The sequence below is a fragment of the Anabas testudineus genome, chromosome 21 (genome assembly GCF_900324465.2).
Source record: "Anabas testudineus chromosome 21, fAnaTes1.2, whole genome shotgun sequence".
NCBI lineage: Eukaryota > Metazoa > Chordata > Actinopteri > Anabantiformes > Anabantidae > Anabas > Anabas testudineus.
Genome location: NC_046629.1, coordinates 21569523 through 21597128, shown reverse-complemented (window position 1 = coordinate 21597128; position 27606 = coordinate 21569523). Strand labels below are relative to the sequence as shown.

The following is a 27606-nucleotide window of genomic DNA, read 5'->3' as shown; positions in this document are numbered from 1 at the left end:
GTGTGGCATCGAGGGGGACGACAAGATTTGTCGGACCGGAAACGGATGTGAGAAATGTGTTAGAACTGCGAAAAAGTCAACATAGCAAACATAAATTGAGAAAGGTGAGTTTTTTCGTTCTAAAGTTCAGTACATGTGCCGTATTTGCTGATGATGTTTGCGTTCTCAGTAAAACTACTTTAATGGTATCCAAACAAACTATGCTGAGCTAAAGCTAACAATATTTGTGGTGTTAGCTTATGCTAACGACCGCGCGTATACATTTGTTTAGTTTATTCATTTCTGTCTTCACAATGTTTTATTGACTTCTAACGTGACAGGTTTCTACAACGAGGAACCACTGAGACTGGAAAGTGTTACAGCTTCCTGCTGCTGAATGTCTGGATGAGAAACTCTTCAGAAAGGATACCTACAATCTGCTAACGTTAATATTTGCGCCATGAACCCATCTAATCCGTTTGGAAGTCCACAAGGTGGAGCTTTCCAAGCTCCGAACAACACCATGAAGACTGGTCTGTTCCAGTCATTTGGACAGCAAAGTTCCAGCAATCAGTCCCAAACTATGGGTTTTTTTCAACCATCAGCGTTTGGGCAGTCATCAGTCTTAAATCAGCCCTCGTCTCATGGAAATACCATCTTTGGACAAGCCCCTGCTTTCGGACAGTCGTCTGCACAGCCTCCCTCCCTACCTACAATTAATCAGGCTCCAGCTTTTGGACAACCATCACTAGGAATGAGTAATTCAGGCTTTAGTAGTAGTACAGCACCAGCTTTTGGACAAACTAGTGCCCCGAGCCAGAGTTCAGTCTTTGGGCAGACGCCGGCATTTGGGCAGACTTCTGCATTTGGGCAGGCTCCTGGATTTGGCCAGCAAACATCTGGATTTGGCAAACAGCCACCAGGGTATGGACAACAGCCCTCTGGGTTTGGAAATGCTCAGATGACTTCTGGCTCCACCACTGCCTTAGGGCAACCTCAGCCACTGGGTTTTGGACAGCCTGCCTTTGGACAGCCGTCATCTACCAGTGCTACCAACACTGTATTTGGCACAGCTCAAAGTGTGACCCAGGGCAGAACCATTGGATCATCTGGGTTCAGTTTCAAGCCAGCCAATGAGGCACTTTTCAAACCTATCTTCAGTGCCAGCCCTGAGCCTGCTAATCCACAAACGACAACAATGTCCAGTTCACTGTTTGGCAGCCAGACCAGCTCCAGCACCATGAGTAGCAGCAGCAGCACCACTACTGGCTTCTCTCTGTTGACAAGTGCTAAGTCTGGGCCTCTGGGCTTTAGCTTCTCACAGCCGGCTGCAGCACCCTCAATCTCTGCACAGAATAATCCACTAACAACAGGCAACAGCAGTGGTGCTACAAACACTCTGCGGTTCACCTTTTCCCAGCCAGCTGCCCCGTCAAGCTCCAGCACTAAGGCTTCTACCACCCAGCCGACCACCCCATCGTCTTTCAGCTTTTCAGCAAAAACCTCCCAGTCCCAAGCAGCGCCGCTTTTTGGAGGATCCAGCTTTGGTGACATCAGAGGTAAAGCAGAGACTAGCACAGATGAGAAAGGGAGTGACTTTGAGGCTTCAGGGGAAATGAATATATTTGCACAATTAAGCAAAGGCACCAAGCGTAAGGAAGATACAGCAATCCCCAGCAGTTGCCCAGAAAAGCCTGCCACTGAGGAGGAAGTACCAGCAGAAACAGAATCACCAAGACACCCTCCAAAGAGGCCACTAATGAGGTCTCGTGGCCCAACAGCAGGCTTATTCAGTAAGGCACTAAGTGGACTTCGGAAGGAAGGCCCCAAGCCAGTTAACCGAGAGGCCTCAAAGGAGCCTCAGCATCAGACCTTGAAGTGGGAGGAGACGGAGGAGGATGATGTCCAAGCTCAGGGTGACAACCTGACTTCTAACCCATTCATGGCACCCATCAGGAATGTGTTGGAAAAGGCAGAGGAGCCAGGTGAGATATGTGAGATAGACACAGTTAGTTTTTTGTGTGTTTCAACAAATGATTATACATTTTTAAAGCATTATAGCAAAGCAAGTAGCAATTGCTGCATAATGAAAAAAAAAAACGCTTCAATGAGAGGGAGTTAGTTTACCATCTTAGTTTATCTCTTGACTGAATCATAAATATTTTAATGACAAATTATTTTCGCATGTTCTATGTTGTTTGAAGTGGTGGTTTCAATTTCTCCATGCTTGATTAGCACATTTGTAAAATCAAAATTATAATTGGTACACATTTGTAATATTTATCAATCAAAAATTTCACATCTGTATTGAGCACACCTATTAAAAATTCAAAGTGCTACCAGAAAGAGTAAGTGAAAAGTGATTTAATGGTTCCTTGGCTGAATGTCATTAGCATAGGGTTTCAGATACTTTTTCCAACATGTACTGTGAATGGTGTTGAGTGAATGACAGGCAACAGTACATTGATTTCTCTGTTGTAAGTGAAATGGATTTTAAGGCATAGTCATACATGAGTGCACATAATTCTAAAAGGTTCACTCACTATTTCATTAAATTTATCTAGATCCAGCTAAAGCTCCAGAGACAAACCTCCAACTCCAAACCACAACCCCTGTTAAACGAGGGGTACGCCGGGAGAGCTCAGAGAGTCTCAGTGGCATGTCTCCCACCGACTCCACTGTCATCCAGTGCAGGAATGTGCCTCCAGCCCTCAACAAAAAGGACACCATCGAGAAGCACTTTGCTCGTTTCGGCAAAGTATGTAAGGTCTTCTGTCGGCCTGCCAAGAACATGGCCATAATACACTTCAGTGATCATGTGAGTTTAATTCTTCCTGCATACACTCATTTAAAGCAAGCTCACTATACTCTGGCTATGTTGAGTTACATGTGTTCCTCAAAACTTGCAGTTAAATAGTAGCCTCCCATTCTGGTCCTCAACTAGCTTTGTTTTATTAGCACACCTAATTTCAAACAGTAAATTTCCCTATTTACTTACTTAAAATTAGAGGTTTTACCACTAGTTTACTGGTACAAATCTTTAAAGCTTGAAGACCTCCTTCTTGCATGTTTGGTTTGTAATACCACTCACTGCGTCCCTGGAGCTCTGTTTAAATTTCAGGCTTTGTGAGACTGAAACACCAAGGATAGCACCAAATATTAGCTGGCTAACCCGCCAATCCTGTTGTGTGGCAGGCCAAAGACAATGATTTGTGTTTTTCAATAAAATCTCAACTGTACTCTTCATTTCTTTCAGGCATCAGCAGCAAAGGCTAAGAAGAAAGGCAAACTCCTGCACAAACATGAACTCCTTCTCCTCTGGCAAAGAAAGAAGCAGAGTAAATACAACATTCTTTTTTTTTTTTAAAAGAATGCATATAGATATAATTGTTAGCACTCATCAGGCACAAATTTTGGCAGGTTGAGAAATAGAAGACTAGAGATCCGGACTTTGTAAAGTGTCCTGCACAGTTTAGTTCATATTACCTTTAATTTGATTTACTGCATTGATTCTGAGTTATTTTTGTGCCCAAGGTCCAGCAGAAAAAGGGAGCAGGCCTCCAGCAGAAAATGAGGAGGCAAAGGAAGAAAGTCAGGAGAACACACAGTCCCAGGCTGACTCCTCCCCTCTCAGAAGACCTCAATTCAGAGGTCCTGCAGTCAGCAGCATATTGACCCTGAGTCACAGGTAATGCTGGACCTGTATGAAGCTGATTTTTATTAGACTAGTGTGATTTAAGTTTAGCTTGAATCCATTCATGTCCTGTATTCAGACCAATGGGACCAAAAATAGTTGAAAGTGTTGCTGTAGTGCTGTGATTTTTCTCACAGGTAATTTAATCTTTCAGCTCTCCTGTGAAGACATCTTTGGCCAAGTCTTTGCAGTTTGACACTGAACCCCAGAAAGAGAGCAGCACAGAAACCCAGAGCTCAGAGCGCCCTGTCCCCTCCTCTCTCCTCCACCTCATTGGCCAGGTGGCTGAAACTGCAGAGGATAAGTACCGCCTCCTGGAGCAGAGAGACAAAATTCTGCGTCAAGGTAGAGCTGCCTCACACGAGTCTGTTACAATCTCTAACATAACTTAAAAACATTAGACACTCTGACTGTGCTCATAACACCTCTGCACAGGTCGGCCCAAGCGGACGGACCTAAACTTATCTAAGGTGTTTGTGGGGACGTGTCCTGACATGTGTCCAGAGAAGGAGAGATATATGAGGGAGACACGGAAACAGCTCAGCACATTTGAGGTCATCCCAGATACCGAGATGGTAATGTCCTTAATGCTTATTTCAGACTGTAAAGGCTTTTTTCAAATGGGACATCATAGATTCTTAGAAATCCTTTTGACCTTTTTTTTCTGTGAGAGGTGTACCTAGCTGTATTGTACCTAGATGTTTATTTGGGGACATCTGCATATTACAACTTCTGTTTATGATAAGAGAGTAGTATCTTGATTATTATTAATCATATAAATAATGTAGTAGTATAGTGTAGTTTAACAGTAATGACAATTAGTGCATGCAAGTATGAGCTTGTAGATATATAGTATAGTATATAGATGTATAGTGCATTGATAAAAAAAGCTGTCACCTCCTGTTTCTGACTAGGTGGATCACACAGCAGCCATTAAAGAGTACAGTCGCTCATCAGCCGACCAGGAAGAGCCTCTTCCTCATGAACTGCGCCCCTTGCCTGTTCTCAGCATGACGATGGACTACCTGGTAACTCAGATTATGGACCAGGGCAAAGACAACTACAGCGACTGGTACGACTTTGTCTGGAACAGGACCCGTGGCATTCGTAAGGTAAGAAGGAACATGATCTGATCTAAGTGAGTTCACTATAGAACTTAAACAGGCTTTTACGTTTCGTCTCCAAATTCACATCAACATCATGAAATGAAAACAAGTGTTCTTAATCCTATCCATCAGTTTCTGGTTCTTGTTGTGATTTTTGAGGACACATGCGGACTGATCTTTACCATTATCATGTCCATAGGACATCATCCAACAGCACCTTTGCTGCCCTTACACTGTGACACTGATAGAGAAATGCACACGCTTCCATGTGCACTGCGCACATCACCTCTGCGAAGAACCTATGTCATCTTTTGATGCGAAGATCAACAATGAGAACATGACAAAGTGCCTGCAGAGTCTTAAGGAAATGTACCAGGACCTCACCATGCGCCAAATCTACTGCCCCCGAGAGGCAGAGTTCCGCCAGTACAGTGTACTGCTGAAGCTCAACGACGGTGACATCCTACGGTCAGTATGTAGAAACACACATATTTGAACATGCTCATAAGGATTTAGTCAAGGAAATAGAAATATAAAAATATTAGATAAATATTAGAAATTATTATACACGTTATTTTAGAATACCACATTTGTTGCATCTACTGCATTTGTAACTCAGGCCATACTTTATCAACATTCATATCCACACAGTGAGGTGCAGCAGTTCCGTGACGAGGTACGAAACTCCCCTGAAGTAAAGTTTGCAGTGCATGCGTTTGCTGCGGTCAACAGCAACAACTTTGTGCGGTTCTTCAAGCTGGTAAAAGGAGCTTCATACCTGGCCAGCTGCCTCCTACACAGATACTTCAACCAGGTGAGCACAGGTTCATTCATTAATAAATGAGACAGAAAATCCAAAATGTAGGAAAGTTTTTCCCTGATTTTAATGTGCTCCTGAATAATATTCAGATGCTAGTGATGTTTGATATTGTTACACGGTGACACAACGTAACTTTGTGTTTTTCATTATTCTGTTCTGTTTTTGATATGTGCTCATGCAGGTCAGAGCCAAGGCCTTGAAGACCCTGAACATGGCTCACACTGTGGGTCCACGATCGACTGCGTTTCCAGTTGAAGACATAGTTCGGATGTTAATGTTCCGCGATGCTGCAGAAGCAACTGACTTCATCCAGCAGTACGGTCTTAATGTGAGCGATGGGTAAGTCTCTGCTACTGGTCTGATTGAGTTATATATATACAGTGAGGGAAAAAATTATTTGAACCCCAGCTGATTTTGTAAGTTTGCCCACTAACAAAGAAATGATCAGGCTATAATTTCAATGGTAGGTTTATTTGAACATTGAGACACAACAATGACAAAAAAAATCCAGAAAAATGCGTTTCAAAAAGAGTTATAAATTAATTTGCATTTCCATGAAGGAAATAAGTATTTGATCCCCTATCCGTCAGCAAGATCTCTAGCTCCCAGGTGGATCTTATACAGGTAACGAGCTGACATTGGCAGCCCTCTCAGCTCGTTACCTGTATAAAAGAGACCTGTCCACAGAAGCAATCAATCAATCCAGATTCCAAACTCTTCACCATGGCCAAGACCAAAGAGCTTTCCAAGGATGTCAGGGACAAGATTGTGGACCTACACAAGGCTGGAATGGGCTACAAGACCATCGCCAAGCAGCTGGGTGAGAAGGTGACAACAGTTGGTGCAATTATTCGCAAATGGAAGAAACATAAATTAACTGCCAATCTCCCTTGGTCTGGAGCTCCATGCAAGATCTCACCTCGTGGAGTTTCAATGATAATGAGAACGGTGAGGAATCAGCCAAGAACCACTCGGGAGGAACTTGTCAATGATCTCAAGGCAGCTGGGACCATAGTCACCAAAAAAACAGTTGGTAACACACTACGCCGTGAAGGACTGAAATCCTGCTGTGCCCGCAAGGTCCCCCTGCTCAAGAAAGCCCATCTACAGGCCCGTTTGAAGTTTGCCACTGAACATCTGACTGATTCAGAGGAAGACTGGGTGAAAGTGTTGTGGTCAGATAAGACCAAAATCGAGCTCTTTGGCATCAACTCAACTCGCTGTGTTTAGAGGAGGAGGAAGGCTGCCTATGACTCCAAAAACACCATCCCCACTGTCAAATATGAAGGTGGAAACATTATGCTTTGGGGGTGTTTTTCTGCCAAGGGGACAGGACAATTGCACCGCATCAAAGGGAGGATGGATGGGGCCATGTACCGTCAAATGTTGGGTGAGAACCTCCTTCCCTCAGTCAGGGCATTGAAAAGGGGCGTGGTTGGGTACTCCAGCATGACAATGATCCAAAACACACGGCTAAGGCAACAAATCACTGGCTCAAGAAGAAGCATATTAAGGTCATGGAGTGGCCTAGTCAGTCTCCAGACCTTAATCCCATAGAAAATCTGTGGAGGGAGCTGAAGGTTCGAGTTGCCAAACTTTGGAGAGGATCTGCAAAGAGGAGTGGGCCAAAATCCCCCCTGAGATGTGTGCAAACCTTGTGGCCAACTACAAGAAACGGCTGACCTCTGTGATTGCCAACAAAGGTTTTGCCACCAAGTACTAAAGCACGTTTTTCGAAGGGATCAAATACTTCTTTCCTTTGTGGAAATGCAAATTAATTTATAACTCTTTTTGAAACGCATTTTTCTGGATTTTTTTTGTCATTGTTGTGTCTCACTGTTCAAATACACCTACCATTGAAATTATAGCCTGATCATTTCTTTGTTAGTGGGCAAACTTACAAAATCAGCTGGGGTTCAAATAATTTTTTCCCTCACTGTATATATCTTATTAAGACACCGGCCTAAACAGCTAACTGATATCAAATATACCTACTCAAATAAACCCACTTCAGTAAGGGACATTGTGCCTTTTTTGTACAAACTCTCAGTAGAAATGATATATTCATATGTTCACAGTATGGTTGAGTTGAGTCGGATAGCCTATCAGGAGCCAGAGCTGCCAGTGTCGCAAAAGAAGTCTGAGGTCATCCTGGCAAAGAAAACAGTGTTGATTGGAGAGGTGGTGAATGGAGGCCTCCTCCCTACCCCTCCACAGCACACCCCCATCTGCAGCTTTGACTCCCAGAACAAGTACTGCGGAGAAAGCCTTCACACTCAACCTCCTTCAAGCCAAGGTATGATCCATTATACACCACCTAACCCGGGAAAATACATTCTTCTTCATTTACAGTACTAAAATCTCTAAACACAGCTGCTCCTTTAAACTAACTTGAATACCAGTCTGACCCCAGTTTATTGGATGGTTGATTCACTGGTACTTTTTAATGAGGAATAAAACACAGGGGTTCTGTAGAAACCCTCTTAAAATGAATTATTAGATACAAATACATCTCATCATATATATGTAAGAATGTACCAAATCCGTCTCATTAATAGCAGCTGAAGGTTGTTTTTTTTTTTTTTTATCTCTAAGCTGTTGCTGCCAAGGTGGAGTTTAAGGCCCCTACCAGTGTTGAGGTGCTGCCACGTCCCATGCCAGCCCGATATGGCTCAATTGTCATTGACGAGACAGGAGAGCTGAGTGATGTACATCAAAGCTTGGCCCATCCAGCAGACATCCAGCGGCTCTTCCAGCCGATATCTCAACCTCAACCTGTGAAGCCGCCATCACCTCCACCCAAACCGCAGCCGGTGTACAGTGATGAGGTGGGGAACCTGTCTCAAATCTGCACTTAGGAAATTAATTCATAATTTTACTAAGCGTATTGTTGAATTATTTTCTCATCATTTCTGCAGTAATTTATTTACAAGATAAGGTGATATAGAGAGTCTGGCTTTATATAGACCAAACGATTAAGAGAAATGAGAAAATAAGATCCGAACCAAAAATACAACACCAAATTAACCACAGCTCACTGACTCAACACTGGACTAACTGTGCTTTTCTGGCAGTAACCTTGCGGGTTGTTGTTTTTAAATTCTCTTTCTCTCTCTCTGTAGGACATTATGGCCGAGCTAGACTTTGTGATCGAAGAGGTGGTTGAAGCAGCAGTGAGAGAGGTAGCCAACTCTGGTAGCAGCTATGTCACAACAGCTCTCGCGTAAGTTCAAATGATCCATCCTGCCTTTTCTGTTATTGGTTTTTCTTGTGCACATTTACATTAAATCTTAGTATCTTTACAGTTATCATCAGATTATTAGATGGCAGTGTGTAGGCCTCTACCACTAGACAGTTTTTTATTAAGATTATCTGTGCTTCTGCAGTGAGAGCAGCATGCAGGTAGAGTCACTGGTGAGTGAGGTGCTGGGACAGATGATGCAGGAGGTGTCCTCTGCTGAGATCAAGCTGGAAAAGGAACGTGTCGCTGAAGAGAGGCGCAAGCTTGAAGAAGCCAGGTTGGTCCACTCACAGTTAGGAGCAGCCTGATATTACCAGCCTACTGACTGTAATGCAGTGTGTTTTCTCATTACACTCAGTTTCATTCATCTTCTACCATAATCCAAACTAACATGACACTAAAGTAACCTTTGTTACTTAGTTTTAAATATTTTTAAGCTATATTTTGTTCATCTGTTTATTGAAGTTACCAAAGAATAATAATCAGCTTGTAATAACCACACGGCATGTGCATCAATATGTGCATTTTCCAAAGCATCAAATCATCACAGGGTCCTGCAATATTAACATCATTATTGAAGTGACCTGATTTGTTACAACTGACCCATATTTCAATTTCTGTGTGTACCAGGAGGAGGCAGGAGCACGAGGCGTTCCTGGCTCAGTTCAGCTTCTCTCTCTTCACTGAGATCGTCCACACAGTTTTAGACGAGACCATCAAGGAGACCGCCACAGCTGAAATCCAGTAAGACTTTAAAAAACTCTTGATCTTGTCTGGAGTCTGTTTTTAAAAGATCTCTAGCAACGTCTTTATATGTGTTTTTAATAAGCAAAGTAAATTGGATTACAATGTACAGTTTTTGGTCTGTTGCCATATCTGTAGTTGCAGCTCTAAAAAATGAGATTTTTTTAATATTCTTTTATTATACACATTTCAGGCAGGCAGTGAATGAGAAAGCAGAGTGTGTGGCTAAATGCACTGAGGAGGTCTGTTCCAGTCTGGTTGAGGACACTTTAAATGCCGACATTGCTGCGTTGGTTGAAGGAATTCTTGATGCTGAGTTGCAACGTATCCACAAATACATTAAAAGGTGAGAGACCAATAGAATGTGCAAAGCCAGTGAAAGTATGTAAAACACAACACCCCACTTAATCATTTTGACCTTTTATAACCTGTTTTATAATCTGTTCCTTCTTGGGTCTGATCCTCCGTACCAACAGGTGGCGTGATGTGGTTGCAGTTCGTCGGCAGCTTAAGAGACAGATGAGAGGTTTCCCTGCAGCTCCTTGTTGTGTTGACCCACGCTTCAAACTCAAGGCTCTGGCTCCCAGCGCCCCTGCACAGCCCTCTATAGCAGATCTGGCCCGTGGTGTAGTCAACCTGGGCAACGCTGGCACTCTGGCCTTGTCTAGCACAAGGTATGTTGTTTTGTTTTCAGTGAGGTTTGATTTAGAAGACGTCAACGTATATAAATTACAGCATATGATTGGTTGGTCCAACAACTTTATCAACCTTGCACTAAGTGTTACTAATCTTGCTTTTCTAATAACACGTGACTGGTATCCGTTAGGTTATTGACAATGAGACAAGAAGCAATCCACCAGATGAGAGTCCACTACTACTTCCAGCAGCTGCTTGAGTAAGCCTTGAGTGGATCACTATATTTATTTAGCCTGTGTCCATGCCATGAAGCAGTACTATAACACATTTTTATGTTGCTCTCAGTGAGACTGTGTGGGCACCGCTCGACCTGCCGGTACTGGTGACGCAAAACATTCCTAACCCATCTGACAGAATCTTCTGGAAAGCTGCTCTGCTCTTACCCAGCAACCATGACAGTGTAGCCAGCCTGGCAGACAGGTAAGAGCCTGCAGTTGTGACAGGGGGATGTTTGTTTACCTTTGACATTTAGTTAGATCCGTTCATGAAGTGCCAACGAGCAAACATCTCCTCACCTGTCTTTTGTATTAGGATCCTTTCAGACTGGCTGGAGGTGAAGCTCGGGGGTGACAAGGCTTCAGAGATCAGTGAGGAACAACCTGAAGGAGCACTGCACACACTCTGTGTCATCAACACACTGCAGGAGAACGAACAACGCACTCACAAAGTCCACATAACCATCAAGGTATGTAGTATTTACAGTTGTGAATGGTGACAACAGGAAGTCTTGTGTTTACCTGTAATAATGTTACTTAAGTGTGAAATGAGACCAAAATTCTTCTGTGAATTTCTTGAGCCTTTAGTATTCCTCACCAAGATTATCCAACACTTTATCTGCTCGACATTAATAACTCATTAATGATGTACATTGGTATATTTCCTCTGTTATGTAGGTAGATGTAAGTATTTAATTTGTCTTGATACTGTATAATATGAGGTTTTCTGACAAGTTAGTCTCGTCTCCCAGGCGTCACGAGGCCCGCTGACTGAAGACCGCCTGTCCAAAATTGAGGAGAGCTGTGAGCTTCAAGGAACAGGAGCTCTGATTATGTTGCTCCCCGCTCTGCCCATCATCGAACCTGGGCAGGGCGAGCAGGATGTACCTCTGCTGTCAGCCCTGCTCCAGCTCAAACAGCTTCAACAAGCCAGCGCCTGGCACTGCCCCCTGCCTCTAGTCATACTGGTGCCAGGAACTGACAGCGGTGCTGTTGATACGCAGAAACTTGAAGAAGGTAACTTATTACTGTAAACTTGGTAAATAAGATTAACAGGTTTCTGGTTGGTGTACTCTGCTGACTAGTAAAAATCAAAAGCAGGGTATGGAAGTCATGTTATATATTCAGGGAGTTGTAGTTAAATTTATCTGGGCACAATATACTAGCTGAACTATTCATCTTATGGTCCTGTGTCCTCAGCCCTGATGCTACACACACTGGTGAAGGAAGGCCTGGTATCTGAGTATACATTCTTCTTCATACCAGAGACCACTAATGACCTTCAGGGTTCCAAACAGGTACAACTCACACACATGCACACAGACTTGACTCCACAGAAACTTTTTTTTTTGTCTGAAACGTGTGGGTTTTAGTCTGTAACATGATTTTCACGTTATCTCTGGCTACAGAGTGATGGTTTAAGTGTCCTTTTTATCATGTTGTGCCTCTCTAGTTAAACCAGGGCATGCGTTGGCTGCTGGCCCGCGCTCCTCCACCCTTCCCGCTCTCCTGCCAGACTTTAGTGCAACTCGTAGAGACCAGTTTGAGTCGTGAGTTCAGCCCCAGAGTTTACTCCCTCCGTCAAGAACGGGCAAGTGCAAATCTTCCTTCTCAAGACCCTGAACCCGTCATCCAGCTGTACAACTCTGTCCTGGCTCACATTGCTGACAGAGTCTCATCGCAGGACCTCTGCAGACTCTCATGGCCTCCGGGCGAGTTCTACCTGCCTGATACCCGTGACTTTGTTCCTCATCTGGGCTGGAATTCTGCTCAGCACCTGGACTGGCTACACAAAACCATCCTCAGCCTGCAGCTGCCACAATGGGAACAACTATCTCCTGCTGGTCAGTGACTTAGACAACTTGAGTATTTAATTTGTTTGCAGGAAGGCTTTTACAGTTACATATGTATGGTTCTGTGCCTGTGTGATATCCTCCTTTGTGAAAAAGAAGCCAATCATCCATTTATTATTCATCCTTCTTCTTTGTCCTTTTTTTTATTGTGTCTCTCTAGACACATGGACTGAGCTCTGCTCTTCCATCTTTCGCTACGCTACTCAGATTCCAGTCTCACGTCGCAGTCAGCCCCTCCTAATGTCACGGCTGGAGAACCTTCTGGAACGGGTCAGGCTAAAGGCTCACCGCAACTGTGGCCCCCGATCCAAGTCAGCCAGAGGAAATTGGGGCAATGATGAGAGTGTTTATCCGGCCTATAGTCACATCCCTTGGGACGATGTGCTGGTGATTTGCATAGACCACAAGCTGAAAGACTGGCAGATACCCGGGCCACCTGTGTGTGAAGGTTAGACCTTTTTCGAGCTTAATGTAGAGATCAAATTATTTTTAATGTGCCTCCTGATGGTGTATGACTTCTTTAACAATATGGAATTATTTGTTGGTGTTGATGTTAAAGATGCTGTAACAGAGGATGGAGAGATCCTGGTGTACTTCCCCACAGAGGCACTGAAGGGTTTCCAGCCACCTGAGGAATGGGCCCAAGCCATCAGACAAACACACAGGGAGAAGCAGCAGGAGAAGGAACGGTAAGTGTCGTTGCCGTTCCAGCTGGCTGCAAATTGGCACCTTGAAGAAAGTCAGTATATTGAACTCCTCTTGAATCCTGCTGCAAAGTTACTGCTACATTTGTATTTTACTTTCCTGTCATTTAACTTTGCTTGAGACCCTACTGACATACTGTAGCTTTCAACGCAAGTAGTCACATTACGAAAACTTTGCAGTTACTGGTTCATGTTGGTTCCTTTTAACTTTTCCTAACGCTTCTCTCTGTCTTCCATCTTCAGGGCAAGTGCAGCTACTTGTGCCACGCCCACTAGTCTCTCTCTGAGACAGAGGCTGTTTCCCAGTCTGGTGGAGCCCCGTGAGCCCTCTGCAGCTCTACTGGATATCACACACACCCCCACAGCACAAGAACTCCTTGCGCACAAATTCCTCCAGAGCTTAGAGGAGGAGAAGGCCGAAAGTAAAAGGTATAGGAATCACACTGCGGTAATATAGAGATTTGACATTTCAGTTAGTTATATGTATATCAAAAGGGAAAAGCTTTGATACTTTATGATATAAAGATCAGTGCCAGTGCTAGTTTGTGGAAAAGCATGCAAAGTGGAAGTTTAAAAAGGAAAAAAAACAGAATTTGCTGTAAGATTATTGGGTGCTGCATTGGTAAAATTAGTTTGCAGCTTGCATGGTTTCATTTCCAGTGCACTTCTTATTTACCTTCACGTGTGTTTCATGATTAACACACAGTACTTTACTTCTCTACAGGAGCACAGAGCAGCTCCAGCGTTGGCTGGATGATGACCCTTGGGACCATTCATCCACACCTCTCTTCATTCCATCCTCCACCCTGCTGTGCATGCCCACAGCTGTAAGGCATAGCACGACAGCCAAGACTAGAGATGCCTCCCCTGCACAGGTATGGTATCTGTACTCCTTCCATAAGTCTAGGTCCTTTTTCAAGCAGGCTTAAGGCGAACATAAAACTAGTTTGTTTTGGATCTATACATGAGGGACTAGTCAAATCGAGTATTCTGTGTCTCTAAGGATCCTTTAAATGTTGCACAGAAATCACAGAAATTACACATTTTGAACACTTGTTTTAAATTTGCAGCCTGATCATCAGTCAGAGAAGGACACCTGGCCTAAAACCACCCCTGTATCTATGGAATGGCGACTAAAAGAACTCAAGCAACAGATTTTAGCAAGCCAAGAGGAAGAACTTGCCTGCAGTCTGAAGCTGAGTGGTCTGCTGAGCATTGTAGATGACTGAAAAACATTTCCTACAAAAATATTGTAACAAATAGTTGTGTGCAAAACTTTAAAAACCAAGGACAAACAAGCATTTTGCATTAAGGGGAAATGCTGAGATCAAGCTGAGAATGTGGCAAAGTGGGATTTTCTCTGTGGTGAATTTCTCATTTTTAAGTCTTTTGAGGTCAAATTTACCGATTAGAACCATGTGTCCTATATATTTGTTTTTAGTTCACAATGTGTGTTTGTCAATAAAAATATTTTTTTTCCTGAAACGTTATGAGATGCTGATTTTCAAAGTGTTATGACCTCTAGAAAAGCTCCTTTTCCTGTTTCTTTTAAATATAGAATCACTCAGATTGTATTTGTATAATTAAATGGCTTCTGTTGTGGTTTGAACCAGTTTTTGTACTGTTGAGTGATGAAATTGTCTTAAACGCCAGATATTGAATAAAGGTTTTATTTTTCATGTTACATCCCTGTCTAGTTGTTATTGATCGATTGATAGGCGGCAGGTCCTCGTAGTCAAAATGAGCACATGTGTAGTGTGTATCGTAGGAGTGATCTGATTGGAGAAGCTCTTTACAAACCCGCCCATTTCTCCGCCCAGTTGGTTTGTGATTGGACAGGTCGGTCTCTGCTCATGTCTCTCCATGTCGAAAACACATCTGCCGGCGCCGCCAGGTCCTCTGGGAAATGTAGTCTGAATTGTATTCACCGATGCACTTTAGTTTTTTCAAAGCACTACAATTCCCATGAAAACAGCAGATGGATCAGAGGATCCTGAGCCACAGCAAAGAAATGAATTCACAGGTTCCAGCGCACGGTTCAACTTCTTACCTGTCAAACACCGCGATGACGGAGGGAACGTGAGTATTATTCATTTATTTAACAGATCATTTAATGTCGTTCAAAACTGCTTCCTACACCACTTCTCATCCGAAATAATGATGGGACTAGAGACGTATGTTAAGTTTCAGTAAAAGTTTGCATCGATGGAAACAGACCAACGTTAGTAAAGTTGTAACTTAGAGTTGGTGTTGAACGATGTTTGAGTCAGACAGTGAGGCAGCATGAACTGAATTACATACAGTAATAATGTTCAAATTAAACTGAGAAATAGAACATAGACGGCCCCATAATAAGTACTTTTAGAGGGAGCACCTTTTCATGGGCTTAACAATCGGGCAACCATAATGAATAATTTCCCCCCTGATAGAAAAGTGCATTTTAAAGTATTTTGTTCCACCAGTAACTTAGAGCCGCTTCATTAGTCAACAAATAAACATCCAGCAGATGTTTGTGGAAAGGGGGAGTTAAATATTACAAGGTCTCCTCTCTGACCAGGCATATTGTGCAATTCATAATAAAAAAATAAAATTAATTAGCTCCACTAACAAAGTCCATAAACTGATTTATAGGCTTATTGAAGGACTTGCACTGAATTTTTATTTAGCTTGCAAGATAATGCACATTTGCTAGAACCAGTTATTTTGCTACTGCTCTGTAAATTGTGAGAAATGTTGATGAATTTTGTTCATAACATTTGTTCAAAATTTTTCTTTACCAAGAAAATGGTGCAGCTCTATAATTTGACAGGTAAAAAACACTGCCTTTACAGGGATTACGCCTTCAGTACTTTATACTCACACACAGAAAAGTGTGTCAAACCTTTGCACATAGACCCGTAAGCAATAGCAGTATTACCTGCAGAATTATTGCTTCACTGTTGACTAGCTGAGGAAATACACCCATTATGGAAGACTTTATAGTATCCTGTGTTTAGTATAGAATGTGTTAATTTTGCAGGCAGGACCTCAATTGGGAAAGAACATTACGTTTTATTTATTTATTTAGTGGAAAAAAAAAGAAACATTACATTATGAAAATGCTTGTCAGGCACTTGCGAAGGCGAGGGGGTCCATACAAGACAGAACCAGCCACAGACCTGAGCCGCTGGAGGCTCACTAATGTTGAGGGCAGGCAGACCTGGCACTATGTGGACGATCGGGAAACCCCAGACAGAGAGCAGACCATGCTGGAAGCCCACTCACTGGGCTTGGATACGGTGAGTATTCCTGCTTATTTCTCTCTCTGTTTTATATTTGCAATATCAAAAGTAGGTTCTCATGTGTTCTTTTGTGTCAAATTTTAAACAAAGGTTGTGGTTAAAAAGACAGATTGTATTGTAACTCAATCACTAGTTAGGATCAGCTTTTATTATCTGCTACAAAGGTAACCAAATGCACAGTATGTTATTTGTTGTTTGTACATATTATATGTCTTTTAGTTATTCTGTGTGCTATGGGATAACTTCTTTTTAATCATTCATTTTGAACAACTGGAGAAAACAGACACAACTAACACAGTAGATCCTAAACTAACTAAAATATATTGTGAAATATTTCCAATGCAGGCCTAAAGAAGATAAACTGTTTAATTTACTGTGATCTAGTTACAGTAACATATAGTAAAATATACACATTAGAATAAAATAATAAATTAGAGTGAAATGGATTCGAATGTAACTCTTAGTTGTTTGTATTATTGGAAACTAATGTGGACAGACGTAAATGTACATTTGTATGGTTTATTCAACCCATAGAGCAAGTTTGTGTCTGGTTCCCCAGCTGCCCTCACAGCTGTGGATGCTGCTCTGAAAGGGATGCACTTCTACAGCCACCTTCAGGCCGAGGATGGTCACTGGGCAGGGGATTATGGGGGACCTTTGTTCCTGCTACCAGGTAAGACAAATCCTCCTCCCCATGCTCTTTCTGTTCTACCTGAAAGGTTTATGTGTTTTAACTTTCCACATAAATGCTAAGTTTAGTTTAAAGTCATTAGTATTTGGCACTATGCTAAAGGTGACAGGATTTTTACAGTCACCTTTAGTCTCTAGTATCTTCAACTGTAGTTTACATCTGTTTGGTAAATTAGTTACTAAACGCTGACAAAAAGTTGTGCGTGTGTTTGTGTTTGTGTGTGTGTGTGTGTGTGTGTGTGTGTGTGTGTGTGTGTGTGTGTGTTGTGTTGTGTTGTGTGTGTGTGTGTGTGTGTGTGTGTGTGCCTTTACTCCAGGTCTCCTGATCACATGTCACGTGGCCAAGATCCCTCTGCCCGACCCCTGGAAGAAGGAGATGGTGAGATACCTGCGCTCTGTTCAACTGCCAGATGGAGGCTGGGGTCTGTAAGTCAACAGACTTTTGATTTTCACATGTGCATCAATAATACAGTGTGTGTCTACTGTACTGATTTCAGGTTTGTAGTATTTCAGAGTAAGGTACATGAAAGTTGACATTTCCATACTTTTTATAGCTGTAGAAGCATAATTTTGTCTTCTTATTCCACAAATTAAACTATTACACGACCAGTGTTTATACTTAAACGTTATACGTTGCAATGATGATATAGCTTTCACTGAGCTGCTAGAGTGCTCCATTGTTCCTCAGTATTACAAATTAATTAAACAAGAGGAAACTAACACATTGTCAAAGCATCTGAAATATGTGTCTTTTGGTTTTTTTGCAGACATGTTGAAGATAAGTCCACTGTGTTCGGCACAGCACTGAGTTACACCTCATTAAGGATCCTGGGAGTAGAGCCTGATGATCCAGACATGGTTCGAGCCAGAAATAACCTGCACAGCAAAGGTTGGAAGGATCAAGTTGAACACTCCACAAGTTATTATCAAAGCTGCAGGCAGCCACATAGAGATAATATAGTAACCTGCATCCATCCCAAAACCACCAAATAGGAAAAACTGATTATTAAAATGGAGAATGGTACTTTCTGTGTGTAGTAAGAATGTTTCTAATGTGAGTCTGTGCTCATAGTAATAACTGTGTCAGGCTTCCTTGTACTTTTCTGTATATCAGAGCTATCTGTGCTTTATATTATTAATATTATGTTATACTCAGGTGGTGCAGTGGGGATTCCTTCATGGGGTAAATTCTGGTTGGCCATTTTAAATGTCTACAGTTGGGAGGGAATGAACACGCTTCTGCCAGAGATGTGGTAAGTTGGATGTTTAGACACCTCATTATATTCCTTTGTACCTGTCAGTCAAGCTTCAGGGTATCACCTGAGATTAGAGAAAACATGACCATGTTGCACCATAACAAACATTAGGGGATTCTGACAATAAAAAGCTACTGTGTTTCTACTGTGTTGCTGCAACCAGACGTGGAAATGTTATCACTGCGTTGTGATGACAAAGACCAGATATCACGTCCTCAGCAGTACATTTCAAAGCTGCCATGAACTAAGAATGCTGGTGTTTGTTGTATTTTTGCTCCAGGCTGTTCCCAGCTTGGATGCCAGCTCACCCCTCTACCCTGTGGTGCCACTGCCGCCAGGTCTACCTGCCCATGAGCTACTGCTACGCTGTGAGACTGGCAGCTGAGGAAGACTCCCTGATCCTCAGCCTCAGACAGGTGCTAAACCCACACTGTCACACAAGGGGGCACCATAGTACATAGCTAGATGTCAGTTATTTGTCAGTATTTCATAGCCCAGTGTCACAAATTATGTATGAAAACAGACACAAGCTCACAGCCATTGATGCAGGGAAGCCTATTTTAATTGAGAAGAATTTGTCTCTTTCTTTTCCAGAAAAGGGTTAGTACTACAGTACAGGGACCATTTCAGATGTGGTTGAGTTACAGGTTAACTATATTTAAAGCTACAACATTTAGTTTTCATGCTGGCACCAGCATGAGGCACAACAGCACCCACTCCAACAGCCCTTGACCTACATTCTTGCTGTTTTACCTTCACTTTCTCATCTGTATACACTGATGAGCCGTAATATTAAATGCACCTGATAGTTGTGATGTTGTGGTGGACAGAGGTTAGCACGGGTGATTCTGACCTGCGGCTCCTCAGTGAACTGTGGACCATTAACAGCATTCTGAGCCCTGTCTATTACCACCACCAGTTATAGTGGTGTGTCACAGTGTTGGGGTTTCCAGGATTGGAATTTGCCTTTTCTGTGGTCCACCTCTTAAATAAGCATAGGGAGTTTTTTTCTTTTTTACATTCTCAGTCACTTCTTCTATATGCATTTTAATATCAACGTCTCTCCTACTCCTTGTTTTCTAGGAGCTTTATGTTCAGGACTATGCCACCATTAACTGGCCTGCTCAGAGGAACAATGTGGCAGCATGTGACATGTACACACCACACAGCACGCTGCTGACTGTCGCTTACAGTAAGATCTCAACACCATGATTATGCATCATCTCCTACACTGTGAATGCAGCAGCATGTAACAAGGATATACAAGAAATGTTAATTGGAAGCAAAACCATCTGACTCACAAAGAAAGTTACACAGATATTTTTTACATTTGAAGTTGGCTGTGTTCAAGTCATAGTTTCACATTTTAAAAGTAAAAAGTGAACTTAGGAGTAAGTTTGCATACAAAATATGACTTTGTACTGTAACAATAAGAGGAAGTGTTTTTGATTAGAATTTCCCTGCCTGTAATTTACTCCCCTAACCATGTGACTGTCCTTCTGTTGCTCTACAGTGATGTTAAATGTGTACGAAGCCCATCACAGCACTGCACTGAGAAACAGGGCAGTCAAAGAGCTCTATGAGCACATCCAGGCTGATGACCGCTTCACCAAATGTATCAGCATTGGACCGGTAATAACACAAAAGTAACACAGAATAACACAGAAAGTGTTCTTACTCAACCTATTTCAATAGATTTTTAAATGAACCTATTTCAAATTGCATTGTCTCCAAATGAACCAATAGAAACACATGAAATGTTGGTCTTTCTCTTTAGATCTCCAAGACTATCAATATGCTTGTTCGCTGGTATGTAGATGGCCCTTCTTCACCAGCCTTTCAGGAGCATGTGTCCAGGATCCCAGACTACCTCTGGTCTGTCTACTAGTCTCCTCCAACTTATGACAAAACACAGTTCAAAACCTTCACTGCTTCATTAGCTGCACATGCACTTGTCTTCGATATTGCAATATTTAGCAGTGATACATCTCTAAACAGAGATGCAGCAAGCACACAACAGATAGACTAACAATAAGCTCCTTGTGTTCCAGGCTGGGACTGGATGGCATGAAAATGCAGGTGAGAATCAGCTGTTTTGTCCTTTTTACTGTAAACTGTACTTTAAGTGAAAGTGTGTCCACGTGTTCATATTGTATGTAGCAGTAGTTGTGAAGCTTATGATTCCAAAGTTTTAAAGGTTTTTTCAGAAAGGAGCAGGTCAAAGTGCAGAGAAGGATACATCTCTCCCACTGATGAACAATCTTAACTGCTGTTCTTTGCTATTCGGTGTGTACTTGATACACACCGAATATACACTGCTCAAAAAAAGACATAATCATTCCAATGTAAGTCCAAGTCCATCCCACTTGTGTATTATCAACCTGTCAGTAATTTAATTTAACCTGCTGTTGTACAAATGGAACAAACAACATTTGGAAATTAGAGGCAATTAGCAAGACAACCCCTATAAAGGAATGTCCTCATCCTTTCTAGCTGGTTTTTAGTCACTTTTAACCTTTCCACCACTAGAGGTAGCATGAGGCAATGTCTGCAACCCACAGAAGTTGCTCATGTAGTGCAGCTCATCCACATTAGGTGTTAGGTACCAGGATGAGATCCTCAGACCCATTGTAAGACCATATGCTGGTGCAGTGGGCCCTGGGTTCCATCTGATGCATGACAATGCTGTGTGAGTGTGTCAGCAGTTCCTGCATGATGAAGGCATTAATGCTATGGACTGGCCTGCCCGTTTCTCATCAGGAGCATGCCCAGACATTGTAGGGGGTGAATACTGGCACGTGGAGGCCACACGCAATACTGAGTGTCAATTTAAATGGTCTTGAAGAGTTTCCACAGAAGTTGGATCAGCCTGTGATCTGACTTTTCCACTTTTATTTTGAGTGTGATTTGTAATCCAGACCTCCCTGGGATAATGATTTGGATTTCTATTGATTATTCTTATGTTATTTTGTTCTCAACACATTCCACTATGTAATGAATAAAGATTTTCAACTGAAATATTTCATTTATCGAGATCAAGGAAGTGTTAAGTGTTTTCTACTCTTTTTTGAGCAGTGTATTATACTGTATGTGAGCTCTCAGTGTATTTGAATTTAACTTACTCTACTTTTTTTATTCATTTTCATGCTTGAACACTTTTTGTTCCCAACAGGGGACCAATGGATCTCAGCTGTGGGACACTTGCTTTGCTGTGCAGGCTTACCTTGAGGTAATATGACCCTGGAAACTCCGGGGAAACTGCTGTACTTTTAGTGTGACATTTAGCCCAAATGTAGAAGATCAGACAACAATTTTTTTTTTTAATTCTTTATATTGTGTTCTTATCAACTGTGTCAAACTCTACCTTCAAATCCATTATCCAAATGATACTAAATGCTTTAAAAAGTGCTTTTTCAGAATTGTTATTGGCACTGAACCCTCTGTGAAAAGCATCTTGTAGCTGGTTACAGTAAGATGTTTGTTGGATTATTTCAGGCAGGCGCCCACAATAACCTCACACTGACCAAGTGCCTCCAAGATGCCCATCACTTCCTCAGAATCACTCAGGTACGACAAGCATGCATTTCTCCCACTGATGAAAACCATCCCACCTCATAAAATAATACAATGTCTCTTTATAATCTACACACAGAAAGTAATTTATGCTTCCACTTTTCACTTTTTATATACATTGAGTCATTTCAGGGATATTCACTGTTTTTATGTAAGTGATTCTTGTGTGACCTCTGTCAAAGATACCTGAGAATCCTCCTGACTACCAGAAGTACTACAGACAAATGAACAAGGTAAAACTCATATGACCCCTTCAATTATTCTGAAACAAAAGACTTTATGCTTTAATTATAGAGAGGAAGAAGTGCCCCATGGATTTTTATATATAAATATATATATATATATATATATATATATATATATATATATATATATATATATATATATATATATATATATATATATATATATATATATATATATATATATATATATATATATATATATATATATATATACACACACACACACAAATACACAATCACTATCCTGTTTGGTTCGTTTTTTAGGGAGGCTTCCCCTTCAGCACCCGTGACTGTGGTTGGATTGTAGCTGACTGTACAGCAGAGGGCCTGAAATCAGTGATGCTGCTGCAGGAGCAGTGTCCTTATATCAGCCAGCCTGTCACCACTGAGCAACTATACAATGCTGTCAACGTGGTGAGTCTGTAGACAAAAAATAAACAGTTTATTGATTTGCATTTCATACACATCTGAATTGTCCACTTCCTTTTCACCACAGTCACTGTCATTAAGTAAGTCTGATATGTAAGTTAGCCTAAAGATGGAAACAGGGAGAAACAACCAAAATCCATCCATCAGTGCCTCTGAAGCTCATTAATATCTTAGATTTCTTTAGTGTAATCCATACACAAAGTGAAACCACATATCCCCTCATCTACACTAATGTTACTGTTAATGTTTAGTCCTGTTTGCAGCAGTTTAGCTTTTTCACCGTGTGTGTGTTGTCTCCTCGTAGCTTCTGAGCATGAAAAATTCAGACGGTGGATTTGCAACGTATGAAACTAAGAGAGGTGGGCGACTCCTGGAGCTACTGAACCCCTCTGAGGTGTTTGGTGAGTCTGTTGAGTAAAGAGCCATTCAGTTATGTTCACTAAAAGATTTAGTTTTATTGTTTGTAAAATATACAACTTGCTAACTTTTAATAAAATCAAGATTCCACATGTGCTAACTGAGAAATGTAAAAATGAGTTTTGTTACATTAGTAATGTAATAAGATTTCAACAGTGGAGATCCCAACCTGGAGAAAGGCATTTCAGGGAGGTGTTGAGTCAGTTAGCAGGGTGGCATCAGACAAGTGTATACTACTGGACTTTGAACACTACTGGAACACAGAAGTTCTACACTCTGTACTGTTCCTGAAGGTCTCACACACAGCACACAGAGCTGATGCTAACAAAAAGGTCACACCATGCCTTCTAAAGACACCATGTAGCTTTCTTCTTGGCATAAAACCTTCACACAAAGACAGGTGATAGGTCTTCTTTATGACAAGAACAGGAAATATCCGATTTCTGGCATGTTGGATATCATATTTAATTTAGTCACTCAGAATATCCAGGAGGAGGTGGGATGGCAGTATGTTGCCAGGCATCTGGGGGTTCTGGAAGATGGAACCATGGCATGAGACCGTGCACATCTTGGCTTTGTTCTCATCAGTATTAGTTACAACCTTAATAAAACATCACGTCATTGATTTATTGCTGTTACTGTTCAGAACAAATTCAATATATACATATATTCACTCAGATGGTAACAGGCTGATGTAACGGCATTGAATTCATCGGTACTGTTGCAGTAAATTCAAAGATAAAAAGGGACACAAGGTGCCAAAATATAAACGTGATATTTGTTCATATACTTTCAGCACTCAGTTACTGGAAAACCTTTTTCATTGGACTCTGGATGTGTTGCAATATTATGACCTCTTTAATATTGGAGGAAAAAGAGTCAGAGATGATGCAGTATGTGATGTTTGTTCTTTCTCTCACACACACACACACACACACACATACAAACAGGTGACATCATGATAGACTATACATATGTGGAGTGTACCTCAGCAGCAATGCAGGCTCTGAGGCACTTTCAGAAGGTCTACCCTGAACACCGTGCTAAGGAGATAAGGTACGCTACACTAAATATACAGTGCCCTCATCTCAGTTCCTGAATTACACAGAAATGCCTGATAGAATGAATGATGAAATGTGTGACTTAAACCTATTTCTGGATCTATGAAAAACATTTACATTTGCTACTATATTGTTGTTGAATGAAGACTCTTGACTGAAAATGATAAACAATCGACAACTAAACAATTCCTTGCTAAATAATTGCTCAGCTCTTGTTGAAGTTAAAGAGGCGACTGGAGGACAGTGGTAAAGGCTGTAAAACCGTTCAGTGTTTCTTCTTCAGGTCCACTCTGAGAGAAGGACTGGAGTACTGCAAGAAGGTGCAGAGGCCTGATGGATCCTGGGAAGGGTGAGCCTACACGTGATTTTTTTGTTTGTTTGTTTGTTTGTTTCTGATACTCTACATAATCTCAGGTCATACTCAACCTGTTGTGCTTTTGCTCAGGTCCTGGGGAGTGTGCTTCACATATGGAACATGGTTTGGCCTTGAAGCCTTTGCTTGTATGGGTCACGTCTACAAGGATGAGTAAGATCTCCAAGCAATGATCCCAAACTAATGATCTCTGAAGTGGTTTTCCGAGCAACACAGTTGTAGCCCATTAACTCCTAAACCACAGTATGTAATAAAGTGTAACATTGGGTCCTCTGTTACCAGGGAAGTGTGTGCAGAGGTGCAGAAAGCCTGTCAGTTTCTGCTGGGTCGACAGATGCCAGACGGAGGCTGGGGGGAGGACTTTGAGTCGTGCGAGCAGCGGTGCTACATCCAGAGCAGCAGCGCTCAGATCCACAACACCTGCTGGGCTCTGTTAGGCCTCATGGCCGTCAGGTAAGATAGCCCTCAACTCAGAGACATGGTGTTTCTGCTGGATCACAGTGGGATCAGACCTGATGTGACAGCTTCAGGTTTTGGTTTTGAACTGCTGCAGTAAAGTTTGTATTGACTGACTCCAGCTCACTTAAGTCACGTTCCATGCATTTGTATTATGTATTTATATTCTGTCGAGCTGCAACCATGTATGTGTACGTTTTATTCACCTGACTATTTAATCAAAGTAGATGGAACTGAACTGAATGGAAATGAATGATTTATTCAAACTTAGTCAAATGTTTTGTGCATGACCAGGCATCCTGACACACAGGCCATCGAGAGAGGAGTTCAACTTCTAATTGACAAGCAGATGCCCAATGGAGACTGGCCACAGGTGACTCTGATTTTGCCTTTGCACCTGTTTTATGATTTACATGTTGTTATACACTGCCAGGCCAAACAAGTCACCACCTGTATTTCACTAAGCAAATACTGTAGGTGAGAGCAATAACAGCAGTGATTAATATGTTTCAGCTGGCAACACGATGAGGTCAGCTGAAATTAATGGGATGACATTGAATAAGCTTATTAAAATTCTGCCACAGTGAATACATGCTGTAATCAAAGCAAAAGTCAATCCAAGAAGCATTCAAGTGTTGAGTGTTAGTGTTCCAGTGTAACTTTCTGTGCCCTAATGCAACTTATAAAATATGAGCTATTATGTGAGCTTTGATGTCTGACTTGCTGTGCTTCCTCCACACCAGGAGAATATTGCAGGCGTGTTCAACAAGAGCTGTGCTATCAGCTACACCTCCTACAGAAACGTCTTCCCAGTCTGGACCCTTGGTCGCTTCTCAAGACTTTACCCCAGCAGCCCACTAGCTGGGAAGGTTAAGCTATGAAGACGTTTTGAATGGTCATCAGCCTACGTATCAGAGTGACAACACAAAATGTGTTCAGCAGAAAAACCAGCCTCGCTCTTTTAGTCAGTGGGAACTGTGTTGGTGGAGTAATGAGTCTATAACTTCTGTGTGTTGGGTTTTACACCATATATATACCAGCAGCGTGAATCATATATATAAAAGAAAACACATTTCTTTCCTGGAATGTCTTTCTATCCACATTCCAGCATCACTCATCATCCAGAGCTACTCCTTACACACAGGTTATAATTACTCTTATAATGTACTCTGTGAATGTATAAAACAATGATGTGCGTTCTCCAACCATTTCATTTAGAATAAAGATGTTTTTCTCTGTGGTAATACTACAAAAGGCTCCTTTTAGTTTGCTTTATATCACTTTCTAAAATAAAGCATATATACTACTTCGTAAAATAAAAGAACTGCACGAACACACACACACACACACAGACATGCACACACACTGTTCATCACACAAAAGACTGGGGATCATTCGTTAGATTAACATTTAATTAGTTGCAGGAACAGTTAACCTGAAGAAGCATGGCTGAGTCTTCTAGATCGCACACAAGAAAGTGTAACTGGTTCAACTTGTATTTGTTCAGAGTCTTAAGCGTGACCAGATGCTGATAAGAAAACTGGTTTTATTCCCCTCCCTGAAATTGTCACCGTATCTGCCCTGGATGAAGTATAGTGTCGAACAAGTAGTTTCAAATTCTCTTCAGCCATTTTATGGTTCATATTTGCAGGTTGAAGGACATGGAGTGTATGGAGAATTCTCCCTACAACCGAAGTTAATATTTTCTTCCTACTTGAAAATATATACAGCAACTTCTTATTGTGCTTTTAACCAACTGATTTAAAAAAGGCAAAGGGAAGTTTAAATTAAATTACAAAAAAGACAAATAAAACCTTTGCCTGAGACACTAAACATAAATACTTGACACGATGGCTGAAAGAACAAATCAAGTCTCAAACTTTAAGGAAGCCTTATCCCTTGAATATTTACAATGTGCAGTGTCTGTGGGCACTGTAAGCTGTTACAGTATGAATAGTCTGGTGTTCTTGATTTGTAAATTTACCTGTGTTCAGGTACAGAACAGCACACTGCAGCTTGCTGTGTATTAATGTGTATGAGTGCTATACTGACCCCTCTTCCCCACAACATAAAAACCACCAGGTGGTGTTAATGTTCTGGCTGCTTGGTGTAAAAGAGCTGTATGTCCAGGGTACATAGGGTTTTTTTTTTTTTTTTTTTTTTTACCACTCTTACTTAGGGTCCTAGAGTTGTGTGTGCATGTGGGCTACTGGACTAGAGTCTCACAGTTTACATCCGAAACTAAAGTGTTCAAGTGTGCGGTTGATAACTCAACTGTGACCGTGGTGTCTCTGTATGTCTTCTCCTTGTTGATGAAGCAGTAGTATCTTGTACAAATTCCTTCACACAAACTATTCAGGTCTTGTCAAGTGTGAACAAAGCATCTCTCCTTCCACACAATCTGTGCATGTCACTGCCTGAACAACATTTCCTGGTAGATCCTGTCCAGTCATCACACCTTTGAACCTCTCAACATGTTTGTGGGGATACAGTATGTTGATAAGTAGCTCTTACTTCTATTCTTATAAGTAAGACCAAACATGTGACACTCAGAGACTAGAAGTTATTTCCTACTCTGATCAGTGCAGGGCCAGAAAAGAAAATACAGATTTGGTTTTCTGACAACACCATACTTGTTTGTTTTGATTAAAAAACATGTCAGACAGGTTCGTTGAATATGCTGCATATAGAAATTTTTTTTTTATTTGACATTCAACCTAGGTCTGCATGATCCCTGTCTGTCTGTGGTGGACTAACATGCAGCAGATGATAT

The 27606-nt window shown here is 41.7% G+C and overlaps 2 protein-coding genes across 2 annotated transcripts; both read left to right on the top strand.

Annotated features, from left to right (window-relative positions):
* The first annotated feature begins 16 nt into the window (after positions 1 to 16).
* On the top strand, positions 17 to 14736 carry mcm3ap (minichromosome maintenance complex component 3 associated protein). The gene is made up of 29 exons (XM_026376187.1): positions 17 to 104; positions 321 to 1964; positions 2544 to 2797; positions 3236 to 3317; positions 3514 to 3667; positions 3828 to 4018; positions 4109 to 4248; positions 4588 to 4785; positions 4979 to 5247; positions 5431 to 5593; positions 5781 to 5938; positions 7678 to 7895; positions 8195 to 8427; positions 8722 to 8822; positions 8986 to 9117; positions 9471 to 9584; positions 9778 to 9930; positions 10061 to 10258; positions 10411 to 10479; positions 10566 to 10700; positions 10812 to 10965; positions 11248 to 11512; positions 11696 to 11793; positions 11949 to 12339; positions 12509 to 12796; positions 12908 to 13037; positions 13296 to 13481; positions 13777 to 13927; positions 14123 to 14736. Exons 2-29 carry the CDS (start codon positions 440 to 442, stop codon positions 14279 to 14281), a joined length of 6309 nt encoding a protein of 2102 aa, XP_026231972.1. The 5' UTR covers positions 17 to 104; positions 321 to 439; the 3' UTR covers positions 14282 to 14736.
* A 341-nt stretch (positions 14737 to 15077) lies between these two features.
* lss (lanosterol synthase (2,3-oxidosqualene-lanosterol cyclase)) lies at positions 15078 to 26067 on the top strand. Its single transcript, XM_026375718.1, has 22 exons — positions 15078 to 15131; positions 16162 to 16330; positions 16868 to 17006; positions 17341 to 17449; positions 17791 to 17912; positions 18180 to 18276; positions 18560 to 18695; positions 19363 to 19471; positions 19793 to 19911; positions 20057 to 20154; positions 20331 to 20358; positions 21452 to 21508; positions 21775 to 21846; positions 22035 to 22085; positions 22362 to 22511; positions 22831 to 22927; positions 23894 to 23999; positions 24288 to 24353; positions 24450 to 24530; positions 24660 to 24830; positions 25128 to 25206; positions 25577 to 26067. Exons 1-22 carry the CDS (start codon positions 15118 to 15120, stop codon positions 25712 to 25714), a joined length of 2208 nt encoding a protein of 735 aa, XP_026231503.1. The 5' UTR covers positions 15078 to 15117; the 3' UTR covers positions 25715 to 26067.
* Positions 26068 to 27606: the final 1539 nt, after the last annotated feature.